The 23,839-nt window shown below is 43.7% G+C and overlaps 1 protein-coding gene across 2 annotated transcripts in view; it reads right to left on the bottom strand.

Annotated features, from left to right (window-relative positions):
• Positions 1-4,341: 4,341 nt before the first annotated feature.
• Positions 4,342-23,839, bottom strand: part of GFM2 (GTP dependent ribosome recycling factor mitochondrial 2) — a 67,801-nt gene continuing 48,303 nt past the window's right edge. For both annotated transcript variants that reach the window (XM_073624155.1, XM_073624147.1), the window contains exons 16-21: positions 23,665-23,741; positions 18,844-18,982; positions 18,278-18,451; positions 16,968-17,083; positions 7,311-7,493; positions 4,342-4,593 (exon numbers count right to left, since the gene is read on the bottom strand). In XM_073624155.1, coding sequence (XP_073480256.1) covers positions 4,468-4,593; positions 7,311-7,493; positions 16,968-17,083; positions 18,278-18,451; positions 18,844-18,982; positions 23,665-23,741 — 815 coding nt within the window. In that variant the 3' untranslated portion in view covers positions 4,342-4,467. The remainder of the gene's footprint in view (positions 4,594-7,310; positions 7,494-16,967; positions 17,084-18,277; positions 18,452-18,843; positions 18,983-23,664; positions 23,742-23,839) is intronic.

The following is a 23,839-nucleotide window of genomic DNA, read 5'->3' as shown; positions in this document are numbered from 1 at the left end:
CTGGAAAGTGCTTTGAAAAATCTCATGATCAGAGTTTCTGAAGATAAGGATCTCTCCAGATAAACTCCCAAGGCGGCCACCTGCACCTTAAGAGTGCTGCCTGCCAGATTCTTGTCTGCACCTTTTTTCAAAAATTCCAGCACTGAAACTAGGTCTTTAACCTCCCTATGTTCTGAATGACCGAAAGAAACATAGACTTTCCACACTTTGGCGTAAATATCCCTGGTTACCTTTTTCCTACTGGAAAGCAACGTAGTAGTTAAACGTTCTGAAAAGCCTTTGCTTCTCATTAACTGCTCCTCAGATACCAGGCAGTGAGCTTTAACCTGCCTACCTCTGGATGAAGCACTGGCCCCTGAATCAACAGATCCTGACTGAGCGAGAGATGCCAACATGGTTTGATTGCCAACTGAAGAATCGTGGAAAACCAAGCTCTCTTTGGCCAATATGGAGTAATCAAAATTATTGATACTCTCTCTTTCAGTATTTTCCTCAACACTAGAGGGATTAACCGGAATGGAGGAAAAGCACATACCCTAGGTGAAAATCCCACGGATGTGCCAGAGCATCTATCCCCTGAGAGCAAATGTCTCTCTGAAGGGAGAAAAAATTCGGGAGCTGCGTGTTTTGCTTTGAAGCAAACAGGTCTACCTGCGGAAGACCCCAAACACTGGTGATTAATGCAAACACCTTCCTGTTCAGACTCCACTCTGATTCCTGAACTTTCTGTCGGCTCAGATAATCCGCTACTTCGTTCAATGTGCCTTTTAGATGGACTGCGGATAGAGATAGTAAGTGGTTCTCCGCCCACTCCAGAATCTCTACTGACAGTTAAGTGAAGAGCCCTGCTTCTTGTGCCTCCCTGTTTGTTCAGGTAGGCTATGGCCGTGGCACTGTCCGACAAAATCTGGACATGGCAACCTATGAGGTTTTGAGAGAAGAAAGCTAATGCTAGGGCAACTGCCTTCAGCTCTCTCCAATTTGAGGATTTTTGGGCCTCGAACTGGGACCATGTTCCCTGCGCTAAGGCCTGACCCATGTGGGCCCCCCATCCCTGCAAACTGGCGTCTGTTGTGACCACTTTCCCGGTCGGAAAAGACCAAAGAAGACCTCTTTGCAGTACCACCTGACTTTTCCACCACCAAAGTGAACGTTTGACTCTGGTGGGAATCTTTACTTTTGTATCCAAACTCTCTGTCCTGTGGTTCCATGTCCTTAGAAGGAACCTCTGGAGAGTCCTGAAATGCAGCCTTGCCCATTGGATGGCTGGCATCGAAGAGGTTAATGTCCCCAGAGCCGACATAACCTTCCGGACTGAAATCAGTTGATTTGTTTGTAGTGCCGTTATTACCCTTTGGACCTTGATTTTTTTTTTTTTTTCTCTTCTGGGAGAAAAATCTTTTGCTCCACTGAATCTATCAAGTAACCCAGAAACAGTACTTGCTGAGCTGGGATGAAATTTGATTTTTGAACATTCACTATCCACCCTAGTGACTCCAAATGACTGCGGGATTTGTTCAAATCCTCCTGCAACTTTTCCCTGGATGGGGCAAAAAAGAGGAGGTCGTCCAGATATGGAATTACCACAATCCCCTGGAGTCGAAGAGGGGCGAGAGCTTCCGCCATTATCTTCGTAAAAATACGAGGAGCTGACGACAGGCCGAAGGGAAGGGCCCTGAACTGAAGATGTATAATCTCCTTGCCCATATTCACCGCAAACCTCAGGAACTTCTGGGACTGAGGTGCTACAGGAATATGAAGATAAGCATCCCTCAGATCGATTGATGCCATAAAACAATCTTTTGTCAGAATGTTTCTGACAGTGAAAATTGAGTCCATACAAAACTTTTTGTATAGGACTGACTTGTTCAGGGGTTTTAGGTTGAGGATAAGACGGAAGTTTCCGGATGGTTTTCTTATCAGAAAGATGTGTGAATAGAAACCCTGACCCTGATCTTCTAGGGATACTGGTATCACTACCCTCTGGTGCTTCAGATCCTTTAAAAAGGTTCTTCATGGCCAGAGCCTTTGTTAGATCCCTTGGTAGGTATGTTACAAAGAACCTTTCTGGCGGGCGATCCGAAAACTCTATCCTGTAACCTTGGGACAGCATGTCCAAAATGTATAGACTTTTTGTCATGCTGGCCCAAAGGGGAAGGAAACTTTGAAGCCTTCCCCCCACTGGTACGCACAAGTCATTGTGCTTTACCGGAGGCTGCAGGAGGATGGAAAAGGACATTTCCTTTGCCTTTACCCTTCTGCGATGCCCAATTTTTTCTTTTCTCCTGGGGTTTGGTTTGTTCTTGAGCCCTTTGGGAACGAAAAAAACGGTTAACTGGCTGCTTTTTCTTTTTGATGGGAAAAGACTTCTTTTTATCAGCTGTTCTATCTAGAACCGCATCTAAGTCAGGTCCAAAAAGCAAGTCACCCAGGAACGGTATCCCACACAGCTTGTTTTTGGATGCCGCGTCCCCCGGCCAAGTTTTCAACCACAGAGCCCTTCTGGCTGAGCTGGCTAGGGCAGCAGATCTAGCTGTCATTTTAATTGATTCCGCTGATGCATCAGATATAAATGCGACAGCGGCAGACAGTGTTGAAAATGAATCCAAAATTTCTTGTTTTGGCGAGTCTGCTGAGATATGGGCCTTAAGTTGCTCTAACCAGGACTCCATATTTCTGGATACCAATGTAGTTGCCATAGTAGGTTTAAGATTTCCCATGATGGATTGCCAAGCCCTTTTTAGTAGCTGGTCCATCCTTTTATCCATGGGATCTCTCAACACCCCCATGTCCTCGAATGCCAAATCTGTAGACCTCGAGACTTGAGAAAACGCGGCATCTAGTTTGGGATTTTTGTTCCAAACCGCCGCTGGATCTTCATCAAAAGGAAAACGCCTTTACCTGTTCTAAAGACAATTTAAATTTTGAAGGTAAATTTTCTCCTTCCTCCCCCTCATCAGAATCCTCAGATTGAGAGGGGGAAAGTCCCTCTGGGGTAGGAGATGCCTCAGTCTCCACCGCCGGGACTATAAGTGAGCCTTGAGAGGAGTGTGAGGTAGTAGGCTGACTCAGGGATGGGTTTTCTAGCGAAAAGCGAAATGATTGGATAGTCGCATCAAGTTCTTTTTTTAACAGATGCAATCAAGTCGCTGCAAGCGGAAGAAGCTTCTTCTTTAACTAGCAAATCAATACAAGCTTGACATAACGTCTTCTTCCATCCTTCAGGTAGCTTGGATTTACATGAAGGGCATTTTCTTTTTGCCACTGGATCAGAGCTTTTGGCCTGCCATGAGACAAAAGAAGAAACCATCCCAGTGAGACAACCTGTCCTATTCCCAAGGATGCTCACCACAGGTGCACAGTAAGAACTAAACTGCCTTATGTGCCCAGACAGGCCCCTGCTACCGGGGGGGGGGGGGAGGATAGAGAGAGAGAGAGAGAGAGAGAGATCCCACAGTACAAGGAGGACAGTATACAACTGCCCCTTACCTGGGCCTTGCTGGTGCCTGTGCCTGTCCCACTTGCTGCCACCATCGATTCCATCGAGGAGCGCTTGCTGTGTTTGTGGCTAAAAAGCCGGTTCCGGACTCCAATAGCGCCAGTGCGCCGGACCGGAACCGCTAAATAAGCACCAGCCCCATTCCTCCCCTTTCCCTCTGCGATTTCCGGCGGAAATGACGCCGCACGCCTGTTCCGTGGGCGCCGCCCCCTTTCCGGATGCCTCACTTCCGGCGGATGGAGCCCCGCTGCCATCCCCAAGATGGTGGTGGTGTTGTAAGCAACAGGCGGTGGACCTGAGAAAAAAAGCATAGTAAACGGCCACCGCCTGTCCTGCCGCTGCCCAGGAGCGATGCCCACGACAGTCAGACTCACCCTGAGCCCAGATGAAGAGGGAGAGGGAGCCCAGCCAGCAGCACCTAACCTCAGCTGTGGAATGGGAGGAACAGCTCTCATGAGGTAAAAAGCATTTGGTGAAAAAATACAGGAAACCTGAGCTCCCAGGACAGCACCTGAGAGCCCTGACTTCCCCACGAAGTGTTCCCTCCGGAGGAAACACAAAAACTGACAATGTGTGGAAAGGAGCCTCCTTTTAAAGTTTGGTGGAAGAGGTGTTTCCTGTTTGCAAGGGGAGGAGTCACTCACTCAAGTGCTGTCCTGAAAGACGATAAGGGAAAATGGAGTTCAAATAAGCTACTTTAAATGAGATGAAATTGATATTTACCACCATCATAAACAAAAATCTATGGTCTCATTCAAATAATAAAATACACCACAAAATAAAAAAACGGTCCCAAAAAAACCTATTTGGATTGTTATAAAAAAAAAAAAAAAAACGAAATGCATGGTAAAAAAAATATTTTATTTTAAGTTAGGCTTGATTTATTTTTTCTTACAGCATTAATTAAGAGAATTCATTCTGCAGACATGTTGAACAAGAAAGTTGGTTTTCTTGATTCCCAGCAAAGCTTACAGAAGTCCTTTCTTCTTTAGCAAGGTATTCTGGTCCTGAGGATCCATCCCTTCATAGTTCGCCAGCTCAAGAGTAAATGTGGCACTCCCTGATGTTAATGTACGCAGGTCAGTAGAATAACCCTTGAAAGATGCAAATGAAGTAATAAAATCTAGAATGTATGCATAGCGAATTCACCATCAAATATTATACACGCCTTACTATTTACACTCAGTGGTCACTTATCTAGTATCTATATGGGTAACTGCACACTGATATATGAACATTTAGATATTCCTGGCAGAAAAAAAAAAAACACAAGAATGGGCTCTATAGCATTTACACGTTAAAACTCTTATAGCTCTTTTTAAAACTAAAGTAAGGTGCATATTTGCATGTAAATACTGACTGTCAATGCAGATTTTATTTTTTACTAATCAATACGCAGAGCAAGTTTATGCGCCTGTGTGTACAGGCCCATTAAAAACAATTGGCTGCATTTGGATCAGTAAAGAAAATGCCTAAAACATTGTTTTTTTTAGGCATCGTGTGTGCAAGAGGTCTAAAAGGGCTCCAAGGTTACCAAGAAACATTAGGTACACTGTGGCATTCAAATAATGCTGAAATAGTATTAAGAAAATGAATGTGTGTAATGAAAACATTCCCTACACCATTATAGCATAAAGGACAAAATGGATCTGGAAAGTGTGGCCCTGCAATATACTTGTTACAGCAGGGGAAAAAAAAAAGTCACACCAGCACAGGTTTTCTCATTTGCCTAGTTATTGTGATCCTGTACCCATTGTAGCTGTACTAGCTGACCGCAATAGTTGCCTGGTGCTGTACACCACCCTCTCCGTTCCAGTCTGCATGCTGTTTAAAAAAAGGCGGCTATGGGCAGCTATGGACTTCCAGTGAGCTTGGCCAAGTCTGTCTATTTTCCCCCAACAATTTTCACCCACACAAGAGTTTTTGTTCATTAAACTATTCTTATGTAATTGTTAAGGATTGTAGTGCGTAAAATGTACTTGTCAGCGATGCTGCATTTACCATATCTAGCGCCAACATTTCTGTATATTGCTTAGATACTTTAAACTAACTTATTTAAATAACTCCTGAACCTCTTCACCATATGTATGTGCTTTTTTTTTACAGTGCATAGCCTGGCAATTAATGTAAGTGGTCGTAAAGGCAGAAGGTTTTTTACTCCAATGCATTCTCTGCATTAATGTAAAAAAAAAAAAAAAAAAAGATTTTTTTGTTACTCACCATAAAATCCCTTTGCGCTCACTGACGGATACAGCTCTTCATATTCTCAACCATAGGGTTATAGCACCACCTACAGGAGTAGGACACTACTCTCGGCAACACCTATGGGCAGTCCTAGTTGGTATAAAACCCCCTCTCTGCTATGGGCATCCAGTTCTGTAACAAGCAGTGTCAGAACTATCAAACTCAGAGGGATGGCTGCTGTGTCTGTCAATGAACTCAGAGAAAGTGATTTTACTGTAACAAAAACAATCCCACTTTCTCTTACGTTCATTGACGTACACAGCTCTTCATATTTTTGACCATAGGGACGCCCAAAAGCAGTGCAAAAAAAGTGAGGGGTGGGAAAACCCAAGGCCAAACAAACAAACATCAAACCCGGCTAATAGGAGCCCAACGGGAAATAGACCCCCCCCCCCCCCCCCCCCAGAGGAAACAGACCCCTCAAACAGCTGCCTGCAAAACATTGCAAAACAAGAATGTGAATATGTTAAGACATCCACTTTGTAAAACTTAGTGAAGGTGTGCACCAACAACCAGGTAGCCACCTTGCAAACTTGAGACACCAGACGCCTTATGCTGGAAGGCCCAGGAGGTACTAAGCGCCTAAGTAGAGTGCGCCGCTAAGGGAAAGGGAGAAACCTGGCCCTTAAGGGTGTAGGCCTGAACCACCATCTAACTGATCCACCATGGAATGGTAGCAGAGGATGCCTCCATCTCCTTCCTCGGCCCGTCCGTGATCACAAAAAGAGTCCAACTGTCGAAAAGACTCTGTACCCACTATATACACCCGAATGGCCCGAACTACATCCAGGGCGTGCAGCGCAAACTCCTTGGGATAAGAAGGCCTGGAGCACAAAAAAGGCAGATCAATGTCTTAATTCAAGTGAAAATCTGATACTATTATCTGCCTCCTTGTAACATCCTTGATGAGCTCCTGAACCTCTTTCTTTTTACCCTCAGTTCAGTTTGTTTGAAATGAGCAGTGCACTGCTCTATGCACACTTGGGAGTTCATCTCAGGAGTGAGCAAGGTGGGTAGCTACATTCCTACACACAGTGTGGTTGACTTACTAAAGCTGAAGAGAGCAAAATCTGCATAGAAACCAATCAGCTAATTGAACAAGCTGAAATTAGAAGCTAGTTGGCTACCAGGCACAGCTGCATCGGATTTTGCACTCTCCGGTTTTAGTAAATCAACCCAAGTGAGACTGTGGAGGATGAATCTAGCCACCCTCTAACAGGTAGTCAGATCACAGCAGCAAAAAAAACAAAGGAAAGGACTTTGGATATTTGGGGGTGGCTTAGAGCAATAGAAGGTACTTTTCTGAATTAACAATACATACTTAAATAGAAGTTCTCTCTTAAACCTGAGTGTTGCTTTCAACTGCTACCAGCAACTGCTTTATCTGCGTCATATTTCTAGACATATGTTGAATGTTTGTGAGAAAACACAGTGTCCAACAATCCAAGACTTCAGTGGACTTCGTAAACGCACACGCTCATCCATTCTCATGTTCTTCTCATCATAGTATTTATCTGAGGTCATAGGAAGGGTAAATCTATAATCCAACCCATAGTGAAGCCCTTACCATGAGTTCTGCAAGTGGAACAAACGCTAGGATGACCTTATTATCAAAGCGGCTCTGGATCTCCTGAACATTGCCTCTCCTCTTTGCCAGATCCCCCAGTACACTGCCCAGGTACTCCTCACCCATGGTGATCTCCACTCTCATCAGTGGTTCCAGAATCTGTTTATCTGCTTTCTTCAAGGCCTACACAAATTGTTAATATAAGAAAAATACAGCATATGTAAACTATTTATGTATTTGAGGACAAGATTTAGCCCCCGTTCACATCTGGCCGATCTGACATGTCAAATCACATGCCAAATTGGAAGCCTATTGCTGACAATGGCACCGTCTGAATCTGTGCAACGCCGCACCGATTCCCAAAAGTAATTCCTGCACTACTTTTGGCGACTTGGGGGGTGATTTCAATAGAAATCTGTGCATGAACCCGCACAGATGTCTTTCAAATCGTCCCCGAACTTGCACTAAAATGCGAGTTTGAAATCATACGAGTTCCTCCCCTCAGTGTGAACGAGGGCTTAATAACGTAACTCCAAACAAAAGTGCCTAAATATGCCAACCATACATTATGTTAAAGGATAACCAAGCCCAAGAACAAAAATGTAATATATTGCAGATTACAGTACATAGATGTGGTGGTTGCATTAGTTTTTTTTTTCCCCTTCAAGCTAAGAGCATGTTTTGCAAATATAAAAAATGGCTTCTAATCTCCAGAAAGGAAGTGTCTTTGTTGCTTCATGTGAGCTGCACCAAATAATATCTTCCTTACTAGTTATTTTCTGTAAACTACCAATTTCCCTGCCCTCCATGTAATGGAGATACATGTCTCCATATCAGGAGAGCAGCCTAGGGTGAAATTCATAACTCCCTCCATAAATACATAGCGACCCAGCGACAGAAACTCTGGCATTTGCAGGTTTTCTGGGTGAATAAAGCAAGAGAAGCTTGAAAAATGAAAACTAATGCAGCCACCACTAGTAAAGCTGCAATATATTACATTTTTGTTTTAAATATATTTGGTTTAGTAAACATGTATAAAAATAGGATTTTTTAAAACAGCTTACCTGTAAAATCCTTTTCTTTCTAAGGATATCACGGGACACAGAGCCACAGTAATTACTGATGGGTTATATAGGTTTCACTGGTGATTGGACACTGGCACACCCTATCAGGAAGTTCAACCCCCTATATAATCCCTCCCCCTTGCAGGGATACCTCAGTTTTGTAGCCAAGCAATATAGTGTATTAGAAGAGGGGCGGGACCTCTGTGTCCCGTGATGTCCTTCGAAAGAAAAGGATTTTACAGGTAAGCTGTTTTAAAAAATCCTATTTTCTTTCTCGAACATCACGGGACACAGAGCCACAGTAATTACTGATGGGATGTCCCAGAGCAATGCTCTGATGAAGAAGGGTAACCTTCGAAACGCGTTAGCCAGCAGTAGTCCGTATGCCTCCTTCCTGGGACCTGGAAAACTGCTACCACTGGAATAATTGCCTCTGTGTGATTACTATGCGATTGTTCTCTTCGACCTTTGTGAGTAGTTTTTATCTTGTTTTTAATTAAATAAACCTGTCAAGGATAATGCACTAGGCTGGTGCGCTCTCTTTTTTCTTCTTTTCTTTTAACATTAGGACAATCCCATCCTTTGAGAGCAGCAAAGCCGAAATCCATAGTCCTTCTCGAGCTTTTGGGACTTTTTAGCCAACACACCAGTGCGCAAGAGTATTTTTTGTTTCGTCTTTTTACCCAGAGCAATGCTACCTGAGGGGGGGGAACCACGACCAAGTAGGGTGCAATCAGACCTGAGGACCCTGTACCGCTGCCTGCAGCACACTACGCCCAAAGGCGATATCCTCATGCCTTCTCACATCCACCTGATAGAATCTGGTGAATGTATGAACTGAAGACCAGGTTGCGGCCTTGCAGATTTGAGCCATAGAGGCCCGGTGATGCACTGCCCAAGAAGCACCAATAGCCCTTGTGGAATGTGCCCTGATCTGAAACGGAGGAATCTTCTGTTTCAAACTGTAAGCTTGAATGGTCAACTGTCGAATCCATTTAGAAATGGTAGCTTTTGACGCTGCCTGTCCTCTATTGGGACCCTCTGGCAGCACAAACAAAACATCCTTCTTGCGGATCTGAGTAGTTGCCCCTAGATAGGCCTTAACTGCTCTTACTACATCCAACGAATGTAGAGATCTCTCTTCCGGAGAACAGGGATCTGGAAAAAAGGAAGGTAGAACAATGTCTTGGTTTAAATGAAAATCAGAAACCACCTTCGGTAAAAAACTAGGATGAGGGTGTAGTACCACTCTATCCTTGTGTATAATCAAATAAGGCTCCTTACAGGAAAGAGCTGTTAATTCTGATACTCTTCTAGCAGAAGAGATGGCCACCAGAAAAATTAATTTCCTTGTCAACAAGACCAAAGGAATCTGACTTATTGGTTCAAAAGGCTGTTTCTGTAACACAGCCAGGACCAAATTCAAGTCCCAGGGGTTTAGGGGCGCTTTAACCGGAGGATTAAGAGGCATCACCCCCTGCATAAAGTTTCGGACCAAAGAATGCGAAGCAAGTGGCCGCTGAAATAATACTGATAAAGCAGAAACCTGGCCCTTGATGGTACTCAAGGCCAGCTTCATCTCTAATCCCATCTGTAGAAAATCAAGGATTCTACCTATGACATATTTCCTGGGATGCCAACCTCTGGATTCACACCAGGTTATATAAGCCTTCCAGACTCTATGATAAATCATCCTGGAAGCTGGCTTCCTTGCATTAATCAAGGTAGATATGACAGGACCTGAGAGCCCACGACTCTTCAGAACATGGGTCTCAATAGCCAAACCGTCAAATTTAGCGTTTGTAAGGCAGGATGGAACACTGGACCCTGAGAAAACAGGTCTGGGCGTACCGGTAGGGTCCACGGGGAACCCACCGTCATCCTTACTATTTCTGCATACCAAGTCCTTCTGGGCCAAGCGGGGGCCACCAGAAGTACCGACTTCCTTTCCTGCCTGATCCTGCGAAGGAGTCGTGGTAGTAGCAGAATAGGCGGGAATGCGTAAATCAGTGAGAACCGATGCCACGGAATCACCAACGCATCCGTCCCGCATGCAAGAGGATCTTTTGTCCTTGCCACAAATCTGTCTATCTTTTTGTTGAATCGGGATGCAAAGAGATCTACATCTGGAACCCCCCATCTTTGGCATATGGCCCAAAAGACGTCGGGATGCAGAGACCATTCCCCTGGACGTAACTGCTGGCGACTTAGATAGTCCGCCTGCCAATTCTCTATTCCAGGGATGAAAACTGCCGATATGCATGGCACATGCATCTCTGCCCAGACTAAGATCTGGTTCACCTCTTTTTGAGCAGCACGGCTCCGGGTGCCTCCCTGATGATTGACATAAGCCACTGCTGTGGCATTGTCGGACTGGATCCTGACCGGACAACCCTGTAGCCTGATAGTCCAGGCTTTTAGAGCTAGATGTATCGCCCGGATCTCCAGAATGTTGATGGGTAAGGTCCTCTCTGTCTTGGACCATACCCCTTGGACCGCAGCCTGTTCCAGAACTGCTCCCCAACCTGACAGACTGGCATCTGTTGTTACCACCGTCCAGGTAACCGGTAGAAAGGATTTCCCCTTCTGCAGGTTTTCGGGTATGAGCCACCAATTGAGGCTCTGACGCACCGCATGCGACAGGTGCATCGGAAAGTCTAATGCCTGAACCTTCTTGTTCCAGGTCGACAGAATACTGTGTTGCAGCATTCTTGAGTGAAACTGAGCATAGGGAACTGCTTCGAATGAAGACACCATCTTCCCTAGTAGCCTCATACAAAGGCGGACTGAGGGACCCTTCTTGGTCCTTACTGTCAGAATCAGCTCTCTCAAAGCAGTGATCTTTGCCTGGGGTAGAAATATTTTCTCCTGGCTTGTATCTATAATCAGACCTAAATACTCCAGTCTTCTTACTGGTTTTAGGAAAGACTTTTCTAAGTTGAGGATCCAACCCAGGTGTTCTAGATACCTGACCGTGGTCCTCAAGTTTCCATTCAAAGAGGCTACCGACCGGTCTATCAAGAGCAGGTCGTCTAGGTATGCTATGACAGCTATACCCTGAGCCCTTAATCTGGCCAGAGGAGGAGCCAAGATCTTTGTGAACACTCGAGGTGCAGTGGCTATCCCAAAAGGCAGAGCCACAAACTGGAAATGGCGCCCTCCTACCTCGAAGCGCAGAAACTTCTGATGAGCAGGAAAAATGGGCACATGCAGATATGCATCTCTGATGTCTATTGATGCCAGAAATTCTCCTCCCTGCAGGGTGGGAACTACTGTTCGAATTGATTCCATGCGGAAGGATTGAATCCTTAGGAATCGGTTCAGATCCCTTAAGTCCAAAATGGGCCTGACATCCCCATTTGGCTTTTGGACCGTAAAAAGGTTGGAATAGAAGCCCAATCCCTGGTCCTTTGCGGGAACTATCATAATGACCTCCTGCGACAAAAGTCGCTCTAACGCTAGAAGGAGTGACTGCTTCTTCTCTGGGTCTCTGGGAACATTTGATCTGAGGAACCGAGGAGAAGGGAATTCCTGAAACTCCAGCTTGTACCCTAAGGTTACCGTGGAGACTACCCATCTGTCCTGGAAGTCCTCGTGCCAGAGCTCTGAGAACTGTCGCAGTCTTCCCCCCACTCGAGTGAGCGGGGGCGCCCCCTCATGCAGAGGTCTTAGTGTTTTGCCTAGTAGGCTTCTTTCCCCAGGACTTCTTTTGTCCCTGGGGTTGACTCTTGTCTCTGGACCCCGATGGAGGCGGCCGTCGAGACTGCCTGGAGGCTGAAGCCCCAGGCGCTGGGGAAAGAGTCCGTTTGAAAGAGGGACGCTTACTCTTCTTCTTGACAGGTAAGAGAGTGCTTTTCCCACAAGAGATTCTCTTGATATAGTTATCCAAATCCTCTCCAAACAACCTTGCACCACGAAATGGAAACCCAGCCAGTAGCTTCTTACATGGTGCTTCGGCTGACCAATTTTTCAACCATAGGATTCTACGTATATGCACCAACCCCAGTGAAAGACGGGAGGTTTGCACGATAGAATCTCTAATGGCGTCAACCACAAAGCATAAGGCCGCTGGAAGGTTAGCAAACCCCTGGGCCTGCTGTTCAGGTAATACTTTGATGACCTGCTTAACATGGTCTCTTAAGTATTGACAGACTCCAATCGCTGCTACTGCAGGTTGGGCCACTGATCCTGCTAAGGAGAAAACATCCTTCAATAGGGATTCCATCCTTTTATCTACAGGATCCCTGAGCATCTGAGCATTGTCTACAGGACAAGTCAGGCTATTATTTACGGAGGAAATGGCGGCATCAATAGCCGGTATTCCCCACATTTTAATAAACTTTTCTTCCATCGGATAAAGTGTTGAAAACTTTCTCGGCGGAAAAAAACGTTTGTCTGGGTGATCCCACTCAGAATAAATAAGCTTTTCAAGTAAAGTATGAACAGGAAAAGCATGTGCTGCTTGGAAAGGTTTCAGTGACCCCAAAGCAGAAGAGGATTCTTTAGCAGTTTCAGGTATGGGCAACTTAAATGTGGAGCGGACCAATCCAGTGAGGATCTGCACTAAGACTTTCTCCTCTTGGGAAGTCGCAGAGGGTCCCTCTCCACCTGAATCCTCCGAAGAGGAATCATCCATCCCATCCCGATCCTCTGAAAGGGATTCATCTCCTTTATCCCAGAGCTCCTCTGTCTGAGGGTCTTGGGGAACAGAGGAAAGCCTAGTGCGTTTTCTTCCACTGAGTGAAGACGTAATCACGGCCATTAATCTTTCCTCTAGACCATTAATGGTTGAGGAAAAAACCTCTTGTGTAATATATATAGGGGCTGAAGTGCCAGAAGCAGGTGTAGCCCCTGACCCCGATGGCTCTCCCTGGCTAGCCGTCCCTGGCCCATCTTTAGGGGGGGAGGATGCTGCCGACAGGGGGCCCTCAGAACCTGAACGAGATCCCCTAGTGTCTCTGGTTCCTGGGGTGCTTGAACCTCTTCTACCCATAGTGCAAAGCAACAAGGTGTGAGGTATACAAATGAACACTGCCCGCTGAGCGATGTAGTCTGGCTAAAAGCCTTGCTACCCAATGCTCAGTCTGGTGTTACTTCAGTAAATGCTGCCTAGGAGAATGCCTGTGTCCCACCTTACATGCAACCGTCAGCTCTGTGTCTCTCAGAAGGCTGAGTGCACCTGTACAGAGTGCCTTTAATAGCCTGCAGCTGGCCTGAGTGGGAGTCTAAACACTCTGTGCTGACATCCCGCCCCCTCCTCTACCGCCCCCCCCCTCGAGTTTTGAAAAAAACGAGCGCTTCCCGCACTGCCGACTCTCCTGTCATGCTTCTGGAGAAAAGGCTGGGGATGGGGGGGGGGGGAAGGAGGGAGACTGGTAACAAGATCTGCCTGAACGGCTATCTTCAGAGATGGGGGCCATTAGGCCGCAGAGCCCGGGTGGTATTAGACCCCTGTGGCCCCTCTCTAGCCTGGGGGGAACATTCAAACATGAGAAATCCCCCTTTCCACCTTACCTGCTTGCAGCCTGCTTTGAGATGCTGGGACATAATCAGTACTGAACACCTGAGACAGTCAGTCAGCATGTGTAGGTTTGTGTTCTTGGCAGCCCCCGGTGGTCACAATAGGCATAGCATGCATTTACCTTAAAGGAGAAAAGCCACTAGAACTCAAAAATTCTGTGGAATCTCCTCTTACCTTACCCAGCCGCAGGGTGCTGTTTACACAGACCCAATCTTCACCTCTCACGGTGGGCTCCGTTTGAAAAAACCGTCAGAGACTGGGGCCCCCATCAGTAGGGGGATCCAACAGTTCTGGGTTCCGTAAAGCACCTCGCCAGAAATTAGGAAGTTTAAAGCCATTTTCTGATCTGCGGGGTCCAGCTCTCTAAAAAGAGAAGCATTACGGGTAAAACCTCGTTTCTTCGGACACGAGGCCCGGGTACCATTCAATTCGGCCATGAAAAGACACTTTGAATGGATCCGGTTCGCCTGGCTTGCCCCAGTATAGGATCTTAGGATATTCCCTTTGGAGCTCAGCACAGGACATCTTTACACGTCCATCACCTAAGACACTGGCGTAAAAACTGAGGTATCCCTGCAAGGGGGAGGGATTATATAGGGGGTTGAACTTCCTAATAGGGTGTGCCAGTGTCCAATCACCAGTGATACCTATATAACCCATCAGTAATTACTGTGGCTCTGTGTCCCGTGATGTTCGAGAAAGAAAGTGGCTATACAATCACTGTAACCACAAACCAAAATTGTGGATGCCACTCAAGCTGTGGGAATCCAAATCAATAAAGCTGACCACTGTGGGTCCCGGCTCCAGACAGCAATGTACAGGGAAGAAAATGTCCATATGAGTTGCACACCTCTGCAAACCCCAGGTAAGAAAGTGTAACAGCCTCAACCTTGGCTCCCACCAGGCCACGCCCCCAAGCTTTTCACTCTGCCCCCAGAGCTTAATCATGGGGAGAATAAATGCATCAGTGGTTGTCATATAATTAATCAATGATTGAATTATGATGCAACTTCACAAGAGTGTATGTACCTATGTGCAACAGTCTGCAGCAGTCTATTATTGCAGTCTTCAGCTGCACATAGGCACATACACTCTCGTGAAGTTGCACCCTTGCATTTCTATGCAGCAGGCTCATTTAGTTTTGTTTTTTCCTGTGAACCGACAGTAGCTCATGTGATATATAATTAATCAGTTAAAGCTGAAGTCTGCAATAATAGACTGCTGCAGACGTGTTGCACATAGGTACATAGACACTTGTGAAGTTGCATCATAATGAAATCATAATTGATTATAGGACAGCCGATTATGCATTTATTCTGCCCATCAGCATGGAATCGCTATCCCTATGATTAAGCTCTGGGGGCGAAGTTAAATGCATTGGGGTGTGACCTGGCTGGAGCCCAGACTGAGGCTGCTACACTTTCTTACCTGGGGTTTACAGAGATGTGCAGCTCATATGGACATGGCTATACAATTGGACATATTTTGACCTACATCACTGATCTCCACGCACTAGACTGATAGTGGATACAGTACATTACCTGAATGGACCACAAGATGGAAATATCAAGGATAAAGACAATATTCTGTCTGGCTATCCACTGCTCATCCTTATATGAAAAATAGGATGACAGTTCTCCAGCTTGTCGTTTACGGACCACTCTTTCTACCTAGACCAGGGGTGTCAAACCTTTTGACCTTTCTGGGCTACATTGGAAGAAGAGGAATTGTCTTGGGCCACTCATAAAATACACTAACAATATGGATAGCTGATAAGCAAAAAAAGTCAGGCAGATCACAAGTTAAAGTAGAACCATAGGCAAAACTTTTTTTCCCCCCATTTTGGATCGAGTAAGGGAAGGCTATAACCCGTCAGATTATTTTTCGCCATCCCATTGCTGAGATTTCCCTTCACTTCCTGTCCCACAACCAAACAGGAAGTGAGAGGTAATCCTTGCAAAATTAAGAGAAATCTTTAGGGACCCCCAGTTCACCAAAACTAGTGCCCCCATTAGAAGATTTCCCCTCTATTACTTTTCTGTGGACAACCCAAAATTTTGATTTTTTTTTACTTTAACTTTCAATGATAATGGTAAACAGGACAAATAGAGAGGAGGGATCTCTGTAATGGGGGCACGGACAGGTTTTTATTGCTGACAGGGGTTCTAATCCCTCTCCACTCTATCCAAAACTAAAAAAAGTTTTGCCTTTAGTTATACCTTAACAATCGCTGAAATAAATAATGTAGCTATCTGAGTAATAAAACTTTTGATACAGTTTTTTGATAAAACATTAATATCTGGTTTGATGGATATAGTAGAAATTCTCAATGAATTCTCAAAAGGTTCTCATCAGATATTTTTGTTCTAATTTTGTCCTGAAATCCTCATCCTTGAAAATAGTTGCTCACAAATACAGGTGCTGTGGAAAACTGATGACATGAATAAGGTGTGATTGTGAAGAGTGGGAGAAGAGAAAACGTTTGTTAAGCGCAAATGCATTTTTACAAAAAAAAAAAAAAAAAATTACATTTTTAAGTTTACAATTTTGTGTTGGCCCACAGGTTAGACACCCCTGACCTTGACCTATCATTGATCAGCAAGAGTAGTATCTTCCTTGACCAAGTTTTTTTTAAACTAAGAAATGACTACAGTAGGATGCGATTAGAATAGTTACAGAGCATTTACTTGGTTTACAAACAATACCCTTAAAAACTTAAAGCAGATTTCCACCCAAAAGAGTAAGCTCTGCTTGTCCGCTCTCCACCCCCCTGCTGCCTGAGTCCCATTGAGGAGATTCCACTTCTTGGAGATGCAACAGGAAGTCTCTACAAAGTATGGGGACTTTCCCTCAGTTGTTTCCAAAACAGACATCTCCAATGGATAATGTTTTCTCACCTCCTGTTCTGGTGACAACACAGGTTATTATACCTATTATATCCTAAAAAAGGATGAATATACACGCACACTTTAAATTATCATATTAACTTGGATGATGACAGACAGTCTCGAAGCTTTAGTCTAGTAAAAGTAATTTTTCGACAATAATTCTCATTTATTTAAAGACATCTACCTTCTGTATGCAGCGTGAAACACAGGCAGACACCATTGTTGCAGAGGTGCCAGCTAGTATATTTATTGAGTGCACTGTGACCCCAACATCCAGCAAGGGTGAACCAAGTAGAGGACCTAGACAAAAAAAAAAAAAAAAATGTTATATTTGAATTTCTGGGATGTGGTGCATGGTATGAGCCATCTTCTATCCCATATAAAAAGTATACCTTATTTCAATTAATATAAACACTAATATATTGATCTGCTTTGCAGACAAGTCTTCATTGATAAGAATTATATGTTAGGGCCATTTTAACACTTCAAGCGTTTGTAAGTGTTCAGACTTAAAATAAATAAACATGTCATACTTACCTGATCTGTGCAATGGTTTTGCACAGAGCAGCCCTTATCCTCCTCTCGTCGGGTCCCCACTGACGCTCCTGCCTCCTTCCCCCATAGCAAGCCATTTGCTATGAGGGCACTTGTGCTTGCTCGCTCCCAAGACGGCTCTGTGTGTCCATAAGGCACAGAGAGCATGGCTTAGCCCAGCCCACCACTCCCTCCTCACTGACTATGAGCCAATGGCTCCTGCTGCAGTGTCTGCCCCAATGAGGAGGGAGAGAGCCACTGCTCTTGTGCACATCTCTGGATCAAGATCAGGCTCAAGTATGTATAAGGGGGGCTGGGGGAGAAGCTGCATACTGAAGGTTTTTTTTACCTTAATACAGAAAATGCATTAAATAAAAAAAACCTTTAGCCTATTGAACCACTTTCACTTCAAACTTCCCAAAATGTTCATTTTACCCTTTACACAGCAAAGTTACAGGCATTTTCTAAATTCAGTGAAAAAATGGAAACTGCTAGGAGCAATCAATATACTCCTCCTTGGAACCTGCTGGCTCACCAGTTCATCTGTACAACTACTAGAGGGAAAGTATCTTTTCCACGGAAACGGGAAAATCACCACAGCTGCGTATTATTACCTCCCCTTTGCTTGTGGCACAAAGTGACATAATGTTGGGTGTGGGGTAGCATGTGACTCAAATTCCACCACTCATTCCAACACAGGGACAAGGAGAAAAATCTCCCCCTTGTAAGCTCCAAGCCGCAACAGTACTGCTTCTCTTTGACCCAGCAAACAGGAGAGCAAAGGGAAGGTGAGTAAAAGTAGCTGTACTCAAAGCAAGTTTCCAGAAAACCAGAGGACAGTAATCACATGCATACATTCCATCAGCATATCCCAGCTAGCTGTGTGACATCAGGAGGCAGGAAGGCTCTGCTTCTTACATAAAAAAAAAAATATATATACAAAACAGCACCTTCTCTCACCTGTTAAATAAGCACTATGAATACCATTTGCTATTGCCTCCTTATAGTCGTTTAATAAACTCTGACGAAGGCTATCAGCGTATTTAATAACTAGGCCACCATCGGTCAAGGGAGTGACTTCAACCTCAGCTGTCACCTGGTGCCGATTATCATTTATGGTTCTATCCAGGGTTTCTAAAAATGAAAATAATTGTCTATTACAAACAGAGTTACCATACACGGTAAGATAAGCCTGCACATTTCAGGTCTTTGCATGTCCTTAAAAAATATATATATATAAATATAAATTTCTGTCTATTCTTTAGCTTCATGTAAAAATCAATGCACATCAGCGGATCATTTGGCCTATTCTGCCAATAATCATCTTGCAGATATGCTGAAAACGTTCTTTAATAGCAAATAGATACTACTACACGAAATGACCAGAGTGGTAAATGAGGTCTTTATTTTGCCACTACTTTTAGCCCCCAGTATGGTGCGAAGGGTTAGATTTGATGCTCAATGATGAAAGTGAAATATGGTTGTAAAGCCATCATGAGAGAATATCGGAGCCTACGGAAAAGTACCTGATGCTTGGGAAGCACTCAATATAGTTTCTCTGTATGCAATCTGAAGAGGTCCTAAATAGGTCTCAAGGCCATACTCCCTCCGGATACGATCATGAATGATCTCAATGTGCAGTTCTCCCATCCCACAGAGAATCATCTGAAAACAGTGTAAGAAAAAGGTCAGGCACTGTATTATATAAGTACTGTATAGAAGACATGAAAATGTAGTATTCTATCAATAACCTGGCTTTTGCAGACAGACCTCTTTGGAAAAAAAATATAAAGCAAATACAGACATTGTAAGGTTATAGTTGTCCTTGGTCCATGGCGCAAGGGTCCTGGAAGGGCTCCCAATCTTAAACGGTACCACGGATTCGTCCTCCAGTGAACATTTGGGTCTCATGCAATTGAGATAAAGGGATAGGGAGAAAAAAGGCTCCGCATAGTGTGAATTCCGGATTACCAAAAAAAATTTTTTTTATTGTGTTTTAAAAAATTCCAACACAAATTCAAGTAAAAACAAAGTTCATAAAAGTACTTATAGCACAGTAAATAGATGATTGAGGTGGCGTCCAACACCCGACGCGTTTCGTCTTCAAAAGACTTCAACAGGGGTAAAGCTTACCTCTCATCTACTGCGCTATTTATTTAAGAATGCTAGAATTTACATCGGGGACACCTGTGCGGCATGACTTCCGGGATTGGCATCATGTGAGAGTTTTCCTGGTCAGCTGACTAACTTTTCGGCCTATCACGGCGTTAGACATAGTCACAGGACCAAGCCTCAGTCAGATCTTCCTACTCAGCCAATTGAAATGAAGCAAAGAGGCCATGTGATCACTACGTCGAGGCGTCTCAGCGCAATGACGAGGATCACACAACACTCATCCATGTTAGTTGGTTACTTCCTGATTGACGCGTCATCACGTATTAGCGCAATGATGTCATGGATCAGACATACCTTCTCATTTTCAGGAGAGTACGTCCCATAGAAGACACGTCCTATCACGCAGGCGCATCAGCGCAGACCTGGGGGTTCCTCTCTTCAGTGTGTCAATACTGACAATGCAAATAGGCGTGTATTAAGATCGCATCTTCTACCACTACGGCCACTCACCTTCCTCATTGCGTTCAACAAGGCTACTTAATCGCAACCTGGTTGGCCAATAACACAAAGAGAGAACACAATCATTGTGACACAAAGGTGGTATAGGTATACAAACTGTCAAATCATCGAAGGTGACATCTCCCCTGATTCAAGAGCTATCCTAGTCATATCGCACAAGTTCCCCTGTGTTTACAAATATTACTTCCAAACACTTTTAAAATGATTAAAAGAAAAATCGGCACACAGAAAAAATAAAATACAATTAAATTTAAAAAGTAGACATTCATTCTATGTTCTAATTGAATGACCATCTCCCCCAGACATATGTCCAGGGGGGGAAACATATGTAGCTTATGTTGTGCAACTCAAAAATTAATCTCAGATTTACTCAAAATAAATATCAAAAAAAATATAAAAATACTTATAAGAAATAATTTGTGAGAATAGTAGGGATAGTATTGTCTATTATAAATATAACTGATGAGAAATGCCCCTGGATGCAATCTTCACGGGGGCTTAGCATACAGAGGTAAACCGAGGAACATGACTGGGACATTATGACTGATTGATAAACGCATTAATGTCCCACTCAATGTTCAAACCATGGGGTACATAACATTTGATTTGATGTATCCACCATGTTTCGAGTCTAGAAACTCCCCTTATACTAGATTCACCTCTCCAATGCAGTGTAAATTTGTCTATGACTTGAAAAGTGGTCCCTGTTGGATTACGGTCATGGTATAATGCATAGTGTTTGGAAACACTGTGATTGGTTTTACCTTTTTTTATTGCTGTAACGTGTTCTTTTACTCTTGTAGTGAAATTGCGTACAAACCTTTGTCTAGAACTATCTTTTCAGCTTCTTTTCAGCTTCTGTGAAGGTCACTTTGCTTAAATTGAAAATCCCTTTATTTTCTATGACCGCTTTCTTTTTACGGGCACGCCTCCCCCCTCTGGTGCCCCGTTTTGTTCTCCATTGTATAGGGGGTTTTCGGTTTCCTTGTGAAAACCCTCTACTCTTGTAGGCCTAGGTAACCGTTGGTTGTAGTTAAATGGAGACCTCTCTGGATAGTCATTATCTCTGTTTCTATAGGAGTATTGAGAGTTGTAGCTCCTATTTTGTTGTGAGAACCTATTATAAGTACGGAGAGGTGTCCTTTGGGGATATGGTTCGTAATGGAAATAGTCATCATAACCCTTATGCCTTCTATGTACTGAAGGGTCACGTGGGCCTTGTTCATAATAGGAGGAATGGTCATCATTTCTCCTACTTTTAATTCTACTGTTACTGGGAAAGAATATAAAATGAAGCAATTTGCTACATGCAAAACCAAATATATCGTATACCTTATCACTTGCCCGTGCAAAAGTCAATATATTGGTCGGACAATACGCAATTTCACTACAAGAGTAAAAGAACACATTACAGCAATAAAAAAAGGTAAAACCAATCACAGTGTTTCCAAACACTATGCATTATACCATGACCGTAATCCAACAGGGACCACTTTTCAAGTCATAGACAAATTTACACCGCATTGGAGAGGTGAATCTAGTATAAGGGGAGTTTCTAGACTCGAAACATGGTGGATACATCAAATCAAATGTTATGTACCCCATGGTTTGAACATTGAGTGGGACATTAATGCGTTTATCAATCAGTCATAATGTCCCAGTCATGTTCCTCGGTTTACCTCTGTATGCTAAGCCCCCGTGAAGATTGCATCCAGGGGCATTTCTCATCAGTTATATTTATAATAGACAATACTATCCCTACTATTCTCACAAATTATTTCTTATAAGTATTTTTATATTTTTTTTTATATTTATTTTGAGTAAATCTGAGATTAATTTTTGAGTTGCACAACATAAGCTACATATGTTTCCCCCCCTGGACATATGTCTGGGGGAGATGGTCATTCAATTAGAACATAGAATGAATGTCTACTTTTTAAATTTAATTGTATTTTATTTTTTCTGTGTGCCGATTTTTCTTTTAATCATTTTAAAAGTGTTTGGAAGTAATATTTGTAAACACAGGGGAACTTGTGCGATATGACTAGGATAGCTCTTGAATCAGGGGAGATGTCACCTTCGATGATTTGACAGTTTGTATACCTATACCACCTTTGTGTCACAATGATTGTGTTCTCTCTTTGTGTTATTGGCCAACCAGGTTGCGATTAAGTAGCCTTGTTGAACGCAATGAGGAAGGTGAGTGGCCGTAGTGGTAGAAGATGCGATCTTAATACACGCCTATTTGCATTGTCAGTATTGACACACTGAAGAGAGGAACCCCCAGGTCTGCGCTGATGCGCCTGCGTGATAGGACGTGTCTTCTATGGGACGTACTCTCCTGAAAATGAGAAGGTATGTCTGATCCATGACATCATCGCGCTAATACGTGATGACGCGTCAATCAGGAAGTAACCAACTAACATGGATGAGTGTTGTGTGATCCTCGTCATTGCGCTGAGACGCCTCGACGTAGTGATCACATGGCCTCTTTGCTTCATTTCAATTGGCTGAGTAGGAAGATCTGACTGAGGCTTGGTCCTGTGACTATGTCTAACGCCGTGATAGGCCGAAAAGTTAGTCAGCTGACCAGGAAAACTCTCACATGATGCCAATCCCGGAAGTCACGCCGCACAGGTCTCCCCGATGTAAATTCTAGCATTCTTAAATAAATAGCGCAGTAGATGAGAGGTAAGCTTTACCCCTGTTGAAGTCTTTTGAAGACGAAACGCGTCGGGTGTTGGACGCCACCTCAATCATCTATTTACTGCGCTATAAGTACTTTTATGAACTTTGTTTTTACTTGAATTTGTGTTGGAATTTTTTAAAACACAATAAAAAAAATTTTTTTTGGTAATCCGGAATTCACACTATGCGGAGCCTTTTTTCTCCCTATCCCTTTATCTCAATTGCATGAGACCCAAATGTTCGCTGGAGGACGAATCCGTGGTACCGTTTAAGATTGGGAGCCCTTCCAGGACCCTTGCGCCATGGACCAAGGACAACTATAACCTTACCGTATTTGACGGTGCAAGCGCATACGACTCACCGCCAATGGCCTGTGAGTCCACCACGTCCGGTAAGGGCATTTTATAATATTTCCTGCGGGGTCAAGTATTTGAAAAAGTCTATTGGAGACAGGAATAGATGCTACTGTGACATCTACATCTATGCTCCAGGATCTCTTTGTTAAACTTAATGAACGGTCCTATATCCCAGGGACTTGCCATACACCCCCACTCCAACTCTCATTATATATGTTTATGTTTTGACCTGAAGGTCTGGTATTTTTCATCGTGTATACACAATTTATATTGTTTTTTTTACTATTTTGGATGTTGATATTAATGATTTTTCTAGATCACCTGATTTTTAGACAGGTCACGATTAACCTGCCCACTTGTGAGGTCTAGCAGGACCTAGGTTTGTGATAAGTACACAGGTGTATATATGATACACTTCTTTGCACAATATAGCGCTACACTTCTTTTTCCTTTTATTATTCATTACAATTAGTCTAATTGTTGGTGTTGGCTGCTTGGTTTTGTTTGGTTGGCGCAGCAGATTTCTTTTATTTTATTCAAATACAGACATTACACACGCTTATTTCTTGACGTGATGGTGTGATTTTTTTTTTTGTTTTTTTTTAAACAACATTTTTAAAAGCTTTTTTCACATTGGGAAAAAAGCTTGAACCTAAAACACATTCTTACTTGTCCAGAGTCGGGATCTATCCTGACCTTCAAGCTCGGATCCTCCAGCTGGAGACACTTCAGAGCATTTTCCAAATCTGGATGCAAACAAAAGGATAATGAAATACACAAACCCAAGACAGTACATTTCGTCCTGTTCATAAGCTGAATTTTAAAATCAGATACATTGTGGAGC

The sequence above is a fragment of the Aquarana catesbeiana genome, linkage group LG01 (assembly GCF_042186555.1).
Source record: "Aquarana catesbeiana isolate 2022-GZ linkage group LG01, ASM4218655v1, whole genome shotgun sequence".
In the NCBI taxonomy this organism is placed as follows: domain Eukaryota; kingdom Metazoa; phylum Chordata; class Amphibia; order Anura; family Ranidae; genus Aquarana; species Aquarana catesbeiana.
Note: the sequence above shows the minus strand (reverse complement) of the source record. Positions and strands in the feature narration are given on the sequence as shown.